Source organism: Sebastes umbrosus, chromosome 12, assembly GCF_015220745.1.
Source record: "Sebastes umbrosus isolate fSebUmb1 chromosome 12, fSebUmb1.pri, whole genome shotgun sequence".
Classification (NCBI taxonomy): Eukaryota; Metazoa; Chordata; class Actinopteri; order Perciformes; family Sebastidae; genus Sebastes; species Sebastes umbrosus.
The window spans coordinates 31,091,663-31,104,633 of NC_051280.1; the positions used below are offsets into that span (position 1 = coordinate 31,091,663).

Consider the following 12,971-nt stretch of genomic DNA (forward strand, 5'->3'; position numbering starts at 1 on the left):
ATATATAATAAATAAGAAAAGCATTGGAATAGTGATTTGGAGGTTAAATACCATGAACACCAAATAAGTTTGGATCCGGTGTGATTTCACAACAAATCCTGTTCTTTGACTGGTTACAAACAGCTGACTGACAACAGGGAGTTATCAAACTAAACTGTCCTGAAATATTTAAATGGCTTTATAATCATTTTTCTTCATATTTAACGATCTACTTTGAAGCATTTGTGAGAAAACGGTTCAATTTCAGGACGTCATCCTGATCCAAAGCAGCCTGGAGCTTTGTATGATACCCTGGAAAGAAGACAGGAAGAGAAGACTTAGTTCATTCTTGTTTATTGATTATAGAAACCTTCAGTTTGTTCACACATCCCATCAGTAAAGTCTGTTAAATGACTCTTGTTACAATGATTTCACGTACAGATTCATTTTCATCCACACAATCAGTTTGTTTGAGCAGAATCTCAGCGATGTAACAGAGAATAATGATTTCCTTATTGATTATGATCATGATAATTACAGTTTCATTTAACATCTTAGTATCACGTTTGTACGTCGATCTGGACGACAACATTTAGTCTGCCCAACAAATAAATGTGATTCTAGATATCTTTACAAAAAGTGGTGAGAACAGAATATCTATGATAAGAAATAAATCACTAGACCTTCCTTTAAGACCCGTGCAGTGGAAGAGAAACAACAACAACACACACACACACATATATATATATATACAAATATTCATCAAACATTTAGAGCACAGAGAAGTTTACATTTTCATGCAGAGAAATATCAGTTCAGGTGAACAAAGATCATCATGAGCAGTGAAACAGACACAGGAAGGAGCACCACCTGAAGACACTCACACACTTACAGAACAACTCATGAGAAGATGTCAAAGCAAAGAGTGTAGAAGCAAAGAGACACAACTCTGATGCCTTTATGACAAAAGCCGCTGCCGGCATTTTGGACAGAAAACACTTCTTATATGCATACTTTATAGTTCAACACCGGCCATTTTGGTAGAATTTGACAATAGAATAGAAATAATGTAGTTTTACTTATGTACGTCACTTTGTAGGCGGACGTTTTACTGGCTTCCGATAGTCGTTTTCAGTTCAAAATGGCGGAAGCGTAGCTCTGCTGCTGGGCGCTGACGTTACAATGGAACAAACAATTAACTTTCACTTCTTGGTAATAAACATTCTTTGGTCAAAGTAGAGCCCGTAATGTTTGATTGACAGCTGATCTCTGTGCAGTGAAGACATGACACAACAATGATGGACACCAGATAAGTCTAAGAGTTAAAACACAGAATTGAACCCTTAAATGACTTCTGTCTATTTCAGTTTACACAACTCAGCAGTTGCATCATAATAAGGCAGACAAAGGCCAGCGTAGAGAGGCTCAGTGAATGTGGTCTGGACCCTGCTGAGGAGAGTCATGGTTTCAGAGACGCTGTAGAAGGACAGAATACCTGCACTGTGATCCAGGTACACTCCTACTCTGGAGGACAGAGGACCTGAGACGGGAGTTTTGATATTGTTGTACAAAAATATATTTTGGTTACAATCTAACGCCCAAGATTTGTCATTGAATCCAAACCCACATTCATTCCACCCCCCTGCTCTCCTTATACTCTTGTATGCGACTGCTACATTAACTCCTCTCCCTCTCCTCTTCACCTCCCAGTAACAACGTCCAGTCAGACTCTCTCTACTCAGGACCTGAAAACATCCAGTGAATCTGTCTGGGTGACTAGAATAAGACTGTTGTTGTGGCATTAATATTGTTTTTCTGTTCCCCTCAGATAATAACAGATGTGTGTATGCTGTGTTTGGATCCAGTGTGATTTCTCGTGAATACTTTAAGAATCCAGCTCTGGTCTTGGGCTCTGGTTGTGGCAGTAAAACATCCACTTCAGTCACTGTCTGTGAGACGTTTGTCCATTTCTCTCTCAGAACGTCCTGTAGTTTATCTCTGACTTCTGACACAGCCGCCGTCACGTCCTCAAAGTAGCTCAGAGGACGGATATTGATGCTGGATGAGTGTGTATATTCACTGAGCGGTGACAGTGAGGGGTAGTTGAGTAGAAACTGGTTGTGATCCTCTGTGTGTGACAGCAGCTTCAGCTCAGCGTCTCTCCTCTTCAGCTCAGTGATCTCCTGCTCCAGCTTCTCCTGAAGCTCTTTGACTCGACTCACTTCACTTTTCTGCTGGGATCTGACCTGCTGCTTCACATCACAGCTTCTTTTCTCCATGAGACGGATCAGCTCGGTGAAGATCTTCTCACTGTCCTCCACTGCTTTATCAGCAGAGCGATTGACAGCCTCCACCTCCTGTTGGAGCAGCTTCACATCTTTCTCTCTGTCCTGGATCGTCTGCTGGATGTTGAGTCGACTCACCTCCAGCTCTCTCTGCCTCTCGGTCCTTTCTGCTGCAGCTGAGACGGTGTCGTGGCCTTTATGTTCATCCATTAAGCAGAGATAACAGATACACTGCTGATCAGTACGACAGAAAATCTTCATCACCTCATCGTGACGAGAGCAGATGTTCTCCTGGAGCTTCTTGGAGGGCTCCACCAGCTTGTGTTTCTTTAATGGAGCCACATCATAATGAGGCTGGAGGTGTTTCTCACAGTAAGAGACCAGACACACCAGACAGGACTTGAAGGCTTTCAGTTTCCTCCCAGCGCAGACATCACAGGCCACATCTTCAGGTCCAGCATAGCAGTGATCAGCAGGAGCAGCTTGGAGTCCAGTCTTCTTCAATTCCTCCACTAAATCTGCTAACATGGTGTTTTTCATCATGACAGGCCTCGGTGTGAAGGTCTGCCTACACTGAGGGCAGCTGTAGATCTTCTTCTCATCATCTCCATCCCAGTAGCTTTTAATACAGTTCATGCAGTAGCTGTGTCCACAGGAAGTAGTCACCGGATCCCTCAGTAGATCCAGACAGATCGAACAAGAGAAGGTTTCCTTCTCCACCTGAACTCCTTTCTGCGCCATTTCACCTCTCAGTAGTAGCAACGACTGTCTGAGTTTCATTTCCTGAGAACCAACGCTTATCTTAGTTACACCCACCTTCAAACTGTTGATCTAAAGGGGAAGGAACAAGGACATAAATGGACCGAGTGGAACTGTCTGTGTTTGAGAGCAGGAAGAGGAGGGAGGAGTTATCAAGCTGATTCATTTCAGGACATGGAGCAGCACGACTGACCACGTCCCAAATCACATACTTTGCCCTTTTACTTTTAGTACACAGCAGCTGCCCTTACAAAGTACGTACTGTTACATGCAGTATACATACAATATATCTGCTTTGCAGAGGATTGTAGGTCAAAACAGCCAGAAAAGCATGCTGGCTTTCATACTATAAAATGTGACCAGATGTAGTAGGACATCCTGGTATTTTTGGCATACTGCATTTGACATACTATGTATTGGGACATAAGACATTTGTTTTCTTGCATACTAAGTAGTATGGTAGTATGGGTATTGGAACGCAACAGTTTTTTTTTACCTCTTCATTTTTTAAGGGTACTTTTTAAAAGCTTTTAACCTGAGAAAAACGTGAAAACCAAATAAAGGAGCGTGGTCACTTCAGGATCAAACTTCACCCCCATGCCTTCATGGTAGAATGACAACCAATAAAGCAGTAAAACTGACAGAGATAACGTTGGGTAAAGTTCAGAGATTGCCGTTAACTTCTAGTCACAGGTGACATGAGAACTTCTTCTTTTTTTTAAATTTATTGTTAAAGGAATACATACACATACTTGTAAAAGTCACATACAGACAGCAACAATAACATATATAAAACAAAAAAAGAAAACATAAAAAGAAAAATAATAAAACGAAAAATAATAAATAAAAGTACTACCCGTTGTAATAGTGCAGTGTCAAGAGATAAGTTAATATTCATATACATACATATTCATGTTTATATACATACATCCAACCTCATATATAGATATATATACACATACAGTATATACATATGTCTATATCAAGACGCGCGTACATATAAATATCCACTTAGACACATTTGCTTTCACAGTTATCTATTCTATTTTACAGACAAAAAAAGGGACATATTTACATCCCTTTAGTTGACCTTTTATCGACATTATTTATTTATAAATTTTGTTTAACTCCAATCCTCACCCTGACTCAAAGTATCCCACCCACGCTAAAAAATGATATTCTGTTCTTTATTTCTATTAACATCCCTCTCAAGAACCCACTGATGTTTCAAAAACATTTTGAAACGTTCAGTGTTTAACTGCTGTCTTTTTATAGCTTTAAATATAAATGCTTTCCCCATCATCATAATGATGATGTTGTTCAGGTATTTTCCTTTCTCATCATCCCTTAAATCACCAAACATTATAGATAAAGGACAACTATAGAAATTTGATTTGTAGACTGAGATCCACTTTTCAACTTTAATCCAAAATAATGCAACTTCCTTACAATACGAAAATAAATGAATGTCTGAATCCTCTTCCCCTTCACAGAATTTACATAAGTCACATTGTTGGATGGATGCCCCATGTAGGGTTAACATGTCATTTGTTTTGTACATAATAATAGCTTCCTTTTCCAGATCTGAGGTATAGCTGCACAGAGTTGATTATATGTAAAAAGGTCACAAACATTACAATATACTATTTTAAATTCATCATAAGACTTGATTTCGCCCGCACTATTCAAGAGGTCATTTATAAATAATATTCCTTTTTCAAACATTGATTCAATAAAGATAGGGTGATCATTAATCAAAATATTTCTATTATACCACAACACTTGGCTCTGGATTTCATAACTTAACTCTGGCTGATGATATTGGTATTGAAACCAACTGACTATGGCCTCTACCAAAAAGCCTGATAAGTATGGAAATTACTTTCTCTTTAATATAGTGAACTGAAAAGCAGTTAACTGGAGGTAAGGATAGAGTTCTTTGTGGAACAGAGGATGAGCAGACCTCAATTTTGCTGAAAACCACTGCGGATTTAAGATACATTTTGGTATAAGGGATGCTTTTAGTGCAAAGTTGAGTGCCTTAAGGTTTAACAATTTAAGTCCACCGTGTTTGTAATCATTATACAGATAAGCTCTTTTAATTTTGTCAGGCTTCCCACCCCATAGAAAGTTGAACACATTTTGCTCATATTTTTTAAACAGCTCCTCTCCTGGGGAAGGTAATGACATGAGGATATAGATAAACTGAGGAATCACTAAGGAATTTATCACTGTTATTTTTCCATATAAAGTTAAATTAGTCATTCCCCAAACTTTTAATTTTCTGTCGACTGTATGTAGCTTTCTATCAAAGTTTTCCTTCGTGATAAGTTCTATGTCTTTAGGGATATGTATACCAAGGACATCTATTGGGCCATCTGACCATTTTAGTGGCAGATTACTATAGATATTAAAATTTGTACCTTTCAGAGATCCAATTCGCAGCACAGTACATTTATCATAGTTAGGTTTTAGTCCGGAAATTACTGAGAAGTTATTCAACTCTTTAACTAATGCAGTAAAGGATGCGACATTTGGTTGAATTTGAAAGCTTACATCGTCCGCATACATTGAGATTTTTGATTCCAAACTATTTATTCTATATATAACATAGGATCATATTTGGATCCCTCGAGTAAACTGGCATAAGATTGGGATGCTCAGCCTGAGCTTGCCTTGCTTGATTATAAATGGGGCACCTTAAGTCTGATTGTCTTAATTGAAGGTGGTTCAAATAATGCAATTTGCTTTGCTACACTAAGATATTTCCCTCTCCCCTCTTCTCATTGCCCATTCCTGGACACACCTACCAACCCAACTTCCCACCTTCACTTATTTCCTGTTTCCTCCATCCTCTGCTAATATATTTCCCATTGTCATATTTTTCTCCCTTTTAAATAGCGTCCAAGAGAAACATTTTACGATAACAAAACATCCAATCCCAATTTATGAGAATAAAACTAAGAACAAAAATCATCAATGCAGAAAAAAATATTCCCTTTAAATAGGGATAAAAAAATAAAATACAAGACCATTTCGCAATTCTATCAAAGAGAACGGAAGATGTTTCTAGTAGTATACAATAAATTCAAATTCCACAAGCCAGATGTAAAAGGGGTGAGGTAGCACAATGCAGAAGACTGGGCTCTAACAAATGCAGCCTACAGCACAAAAAAAAGCGTGTATATACATACAGTATCTTGTGGAGGAAGATGGTTGAAGGGGGAGGGATCAGAATAACCCCTCCATGAATTTCCGAGCTTCATCAGGAGAATCAAACAGGAGGGTCTCTTTATTATGGGAGACCTTCAACTTGGCAGGATACATGAGAAAGTTCTGTACTCCTTTTCCTCGTAGATCTTTCATGATAGGAGCAAAAGCCACTCTGCGTCTTGAGGTAAATGGGGAATAATCAGCAAACAGCAGCAGCTTATTTTTCCCATGGGCGATAGATGAGCCAGCCGCTCGGTAAGCATCCAGTATGGCCTTCCTGTCGGTGTAACGAAGTAGCCTGAATATAACTGGTCTAGGCTTGTTGTCACCTGAGGATTTTGTGTACATCCTATGGGCCCGCTCCATCTACATAACCCCGGCTAACTCTACCTGACGTCCACTGAAGTCTTAAATATGAGCGTTCGTCGGCAAAAATATTCCTGGCGTATCTGGTAACGTTAACGGTCGACATTAACAGCTGAACTAAACAACAAAACAGCTTTCCAGTTAAAACGATACTGAGCTAACGTTAAGTCCTGAACATAAATCATTTTGGTGAGACATTAATTGTTGATTTTTTTACCACAGAAGTGTGAGAAAGGTTTCTCCAAATTCTAAATTTGAACTAAACTTTGCCGTGTGTGTGATGGTGTCTGCCCCTTCGAACTTTTGCACTAGCGGAGGTTCTTGTTCCCACAATGCGATGTGTATTTAAAAATACGGGTAAAACTTCTGTGAAAAATCGATAGAGAAAATTCATTCATATTAACACGGTACATTGGCCCGTATTTTTACGGACTTTTCTTAGAGTGCAGTGTGTCCGTGTGTGGACGAGGAGCTGAGCCTCGCTCTCGATGAAACACCAACACAGAGAGCAGAGGACAGAAGCAGCGTGCCCGTTAATGACACCAAAACAAAGCAGCATAGTTTGTTCTGTTCATGTGGCTCAGGCGCTGTGAAAACAATGCTTATAACGGCTGCAGGAAAACCCTGAGTTTTATCAATTGTATCCACATTTAGGCAAATTCCACGATATTCACCATTTTACAGTTGATTCCATTTTTATTATCAAATTCTGCGATTCCGTCCATGTTTTCCTCATCGCAGATATCACAGGGCCCTACACAACTCATTATTTTACATGTTAGCAGAATCCCCTTTGTTCACGTTTGTTTATGTGCTAAAAGTGTGATTCAGGGTGTTTTCACACCAGTAGCTGGGTTCATTTGGTCCAAGTGAAAAAAAATGATGCATAGTTGCATTTTCGTTCTGGTTCAGTTCCTGTTCACACTAACTTTTTACAAACCAACCAGAGGAGTAAATATGAAGTTCTACAGACTGACAGGTAACTCTCTGATTGTCATCCTGCATCATCAGGACCCACGTGGGGAAATGAAATTCTGGTGACTGACAGAAGTCTATATGCAGCACTTTAATGCTTCTGAAGTGTATAGTTGTGTTCTTTGATTAATAACTGATTATTAGTATTATTAGACTGCAAATCAGTCACGTTATGATGAATAATTGTAGAGACAGGACTGTACAAAAGCCCCTTTACACGCTTTCAGATGATTGGTGTGAATGCATATTAAAAACGTCGGGGAGCACACGGGCACGTGCATGGGGTGTATTACTGTGAGATCGCTGTAACACACTTTTTTTTATGTAAAGTTAATGGTAAATGGTAAATGGACTTGCATTTATATAGCACTTTTCTAGTCTTCCGACCACTCAAAGCGCTTTACACTACATGTCAGCATTCGCACACTGATGGCAGAGGCTGCCATGCAAGGTGCCAACTAGGATCTAATCTAACTACTCGTTCACACAACGATGGCTAATTTGGGATTAAGTGTCTTGCTCAAGGACACATCGACATGTGACCGGAGCAGCCGGGGATCGAACCACCGACCTTATGATCGGTGGGTTTAACTGCTTTTGACCTGTTAATCAGGCAAAACCTCCTCGCTGGCGTGGTTCTATACATGGCCTTAAATACAGATCAATAAGATCACTTCCTGAACAGATTTCACCCTCAGCAGATGGATTTATTAATAGTTTAGCTTTTGAAATCATGCTAAAATTACAAACAAACCGCACCAGAGTCGGCTTGGAGGCGGATCGAGACCCACCTTTTCAGGTAACCAAATGGGTTATGAGTGAAAGCAACCTTAGCGACCTGTTTCACTAGCAACAGGACTGAATGGAGAGAGAAAAGAAGCAGCGGAAGCAATTGATGATGATTTTCTCCTTTAGTTGGGCCGATATCACGGCTAGTGAGCAATACAACCCAAAGTTCTACCAAAGTTCAGTATCACTTTAACTGTGATTAAAGGTTACTGGTGACTAAGAAATGTATCCAGCGTTATCTCTGTCAGTTTTACTGCTAATGAAAATATAAATACACCGATGGAAAGCTGACGATCTTGCTGTTTTAAAGATTGTCATTCTATCATGAAGGCATGGGGGTGAAGTTTGACCCTGAAGTGGCCACGCTCCTTTTATTTGATTTTCACGTTTTTCTCAGGTTAAAAGCTTTTAAAAAGAACCCTTAAAAAATAAAGAGGTAAAAAAAATCATGCCTGTGATCTTCTGACATCTGATCTCATCAGCTTGAACGCACCTTGGAAATCATCAAGAGTCATAAAATCAGTTTTCTGCAACATTTTGGAAAGTGGCCATGTTGGCAGCGCCCCGATATCTACATCTTTTCATAACATATAAACCTACATCTGTGCCAAATTTAATTAATGATGCACGTTCAATCACATAGCAACAATACGGCCGTTCGCTGTCCTTCAAACCATGCAATGTCTTCTACAAGAGGTCAAGAGGTCAGACAATCTCCATTAAGCTCACTGCCGTGTCTGAACTACTGTCCATCGGTCACATTTTCTACAGAAATCTCTGGATCAAAATGAGCATTCACAGTAATGACAGCGATGACGAGGTTCAGGACTGCTAGTTCAGCATCTGACTGTGATATGGATCAGTGTCCTGATGACATTCATGTCCTTCAGACTAACAGCTAGATGTGAAAGCTTGGCTTGGACTTTGACTGAATGAGTTCAGGCTGTCAGATTGGTGGATTAACATCCTCAGATGACTTTAAAACTGAGCACTCCTGACCTCTTGTGGTCGAAGTCGGCACTTAATGAGAGAATCTCCACGTGTTGAGCAGTCAATATACGGACAGAAGCACTTTCAAACACAAGCATTTGTGAGAAAACGGTTAAATTTCAGGACGTCATCCTGATCCAAAGCAGCCTGGAGCTTTGTATGATACCCTGGAAAGAAGACAGGAAGAAAAGACTTAGTTCATTCTTGTTTATTGATTATAGAAACCTTCAGTTTGTTCACACATCCCATCAGTAAAGTCTGTTAAATGACTCTTGTTCAATGATTTCACGTACAGATTCATTTTCATCCACACAATCAGTTTGTTTGAGCAGAATCTCAGCGATGTAACAGAGAATAATGATTTCCTTATTGATTATGATCATGATAATTACAGTTTCATTAAACATCTCAGTATCTCGTTTGTACGTCGATCTGGACGACAACATTTAGTCTGCCCAACAAATAAATGTGACTCTAGATATCTTTACAAAAAGTGGTGAGAACAGAATATCTACGATAAGAAATAAATCACTAGACCTTCCTTTAAGCCCCGTGCAGTGGAAGAGAAACAACAACAACACACACACACACACACACACACACATATATATATATACAAATATTCATCAAACATTTAGAGCACAGAGAAGTTTACATTTTCATGCAGAGAAATATCAGTTCAGGTGAACAAAGATCATCATGAGCAGTGAAACAGACACAGGAAGGAGCGCCACCTGAAGACACTCACACATTTACAGAACAACTCATGAGAAGATGTCAAAGCAAAGAGTGTAGAAGCAAAGAGACGCAACTCTGCTGCTTTTTTGACAACAGGCGCTGCCGCCATTTTGGACTGAAAACACTTCTTATATTCATAATATTTTATTGTTCAACACCGGCCGTTTTGGTAGAATGTGACAATGGAACAAACAATTGACTTCACTTCTTGGTAATAAACGTTCTTTGGTCAAAGTAGAGCCCGTAATGTTTGATTGACAGCTGATCTCTGAGCAGTGAAGACATGAAAAGAAAAATCAGCTCTGCAGCAACAAGAGTTAAAAGTATTTCAGTTTTATATTAAAGCATGTGTATCAAAAGCATTCATCATATAAGTGATGTGTAACAATATATACATAGTTACAAAGTTGATGTCATCACTGACGTTGTTGCTGCTGTGTTTATTCCTAGATGGAGTGTTAATGGAGCAGCTACAATGTTAGCATAGCCTGGCAGTGATCGATCCGAACTCCGTTCAGAAAACAAGCATTTAAAAAGTTGTTTGCTCGTCGTCTTACGGACAGACCTGACAAAGCATGAATTCGGTCTTTTTACCAATCAACATCATAATGTCGTTATTTCGGCATCATTTTTATCCGTTTTTTGCAATTAAATCACAGCACAGTCTGTTTATTTTGGGTTCATACCACAATAGCGACGTGTGGCTTGCTAATTTGCTTCTTGCTTGGTGTGAATGCACGGTAACACAATACGAAGCACAACGTAGCGTAACTTAAACAAACATAAACAACAGCACGATGTAATGATTCAATGAACCGCTGACACAATCCCCAGAAAACGTGAACACTTCTGTCTATTTCAGTTTACACAACTCAGCAGTGGTATCATAATCATAAAGCCTAAGTCCAGCATAGAGAGGCTCAGTGAATGTGGTCTGGACTCTGTGGAGGAGAGTCATGGTTTCAGAGACGCTGTAGAAGGACAGAATACCTGCACTGTGATCCAGATACACTCCTACTCTGGAGGACAGAGGACCTGAGACGGGGGTTTGGACTTTGTTGTACAAAAATCTATAACTGTTTTGGTCACAACGTAACGCCCAAGATTTGTCATTCCGTCCAAACGCACATTCAGTCCCCCCCCCTGCTCTGCTGATATTCTTGTATGTGACTGCTACATAAACTCCTTCCCCTCTCCTCTCCACCTCCCAGTAACAACGTTCAGTCAGACTCTCTCTACTCAGGACCTGATAACATCCAGTGAATCTGTCTGGGTGACTAGAATAAAACTGATGTTGTGTCGTTGCTGTTGCTTTTCTGTTCCCCTCAGATAATAACATCTCTCTGTGTGCTGTGTTTGGATCCAGTGTGATTTCTCGTGAATACTTTAAGAATCCAGCTCTGGTCTTGGGCTCTGGTTGTGGCAGTAAAACATCCACTTCAGTCACTGTCTGTGAGACGTTTGTCCATTTCTCTCTAAGAACGTCCTGTAGTTTATCTCTGACTTCTGACACAGCCGCCGTCACGTCCTCAAAGTAGCTCAGAGGACGGATATTGATGCTGGATGAGTGTGTAGATTCACTGAGTGGTGACAGTGAGGGGTAGTCGAGTAGAAACTGATTGTGATCCTCTGTGTGTGACAGCAGCTTCAGCTCAGCGTCTCTCCTCTTCAGCTCAGTGATCTCCTGCTCCAGCTTCTCCTGAAGCTCTTTGACTCGACTCACTTCACTTTTCTGCTGGGATCTGACCTGCTGCTTCACATCACAGCTTCTTTTCTCCATGAGACGGATCAGCTCGGTGAAGATCTTCTCACTGTCCTCCACTGCTTTATCAGCAGAGCGATTGACAGCCTCCACCTCCTGTTGGAGCAGCTTCACATCTTTCTCTCTGTCCTGGATCCTCTGCTGGATGTTGAGTCGACTCACCTCCAGCTCTCTCTGCCTCTCGGTCCTTTCTGCTGCAGCTGAGACGGTGTCGTGGCCTTTATGTTCATCCACAGAGCAGAGATAACAGATACACTGCTGATCAGTACGACAGAACATCTTCATCACCTCATCATGACGAGAGCAGATGTTCTCCTGGAGCTTCTTGGAGGGCTCCACCAGCTTGTGTTTCTTGAACGGAGCTGAGTCATAATGAGGCTGGAGGTGTTTCTCACAGTAAGAGGCCAGACACGCAAGACAGGACTTGAAGGCTTTCAGTTTCCTCCCAGTGCAGACATCACAGGCCACATCTTCAGGTCCAGCATAGCAGTGATCAGCAGGAGCAGCTTGGAGTCCCGTCTTCTTCAGTTTGTCCACTAAAACTGCCAACATGGTGTTTTTCATCAGGACAGGCCTCGGTGTGAAGGTCTGCCTACACTGAGGGCAGCTGTAGATCTTCTTCTCATCCTCTCCATCCCAGAAGCCTTTAATACAGTTCATGCAGTAGCTGTGTCCACAGGAAGTAGTGACCGGATCCTTCAGTAGATCCAGACAGATCGAACAAGAGACTTCTTCCTGGTCCAGCTGAACTCCTTTCTGCGCCATTTCACCTCTCAGTAGCAACGACTGTCTGAGTTTCACTTCCTGAGAACCGACACTAGTTTGAGCTCTGATCTAAACAGCATGTGTCTGTGAAGTGAATGGAGCCTATCAGCTCTCACCATGTTGGTTACACCCTCCTTCAAACTGTAGATCTGAAGGGGAGGGAACAAGGAAGTAAATGGACAGTGGAGCTGTCTGTGTGTGAGAGCAGGAAGAGGAGGGAGGAGTTATCAAGCTATGATTCATTCCAGGACGAGGAGCAGCACGACTGACTACGTCCCAAATCACATACTTTTCCTTTTTCCTTTTAGTCCATGCAGCTGCCCTTACAAAGTACGTACTGTTACATGCAG

The 12,971-nt window shown here is 40.9% G+C and overlaps 1 protein-coding gene across 1 annotated transcript; it reads right to left on the bottom strand.

Annotated features, from left to right (window-relative positions):
* Window positions 1-852: 852 nt before the first annotated feature.
* Window positions 853-12,828, bottom strand: LOC119499274. Its single transcript, XM_037788547.1, has 2 exons — window positions 10,960-12,828; window positions 853-3,095 (listed from the first exon to the last, which is right to left on the bottom strand). The coding sequence occupies exons 1-2, from the start codon at window positions 12,619-12,621 to the stop codon at window positions 1,338-1,340; spliced, it is 3,420 nt and encodes a 1,139-aa protein (XP_037644475.1). The 5' UTR covers window positions 12,622-12,828; the 3' UTR covers window positions 853-1,337.
* Window positions 12,829-12,971: the final 143 nt, after the last annotated feature.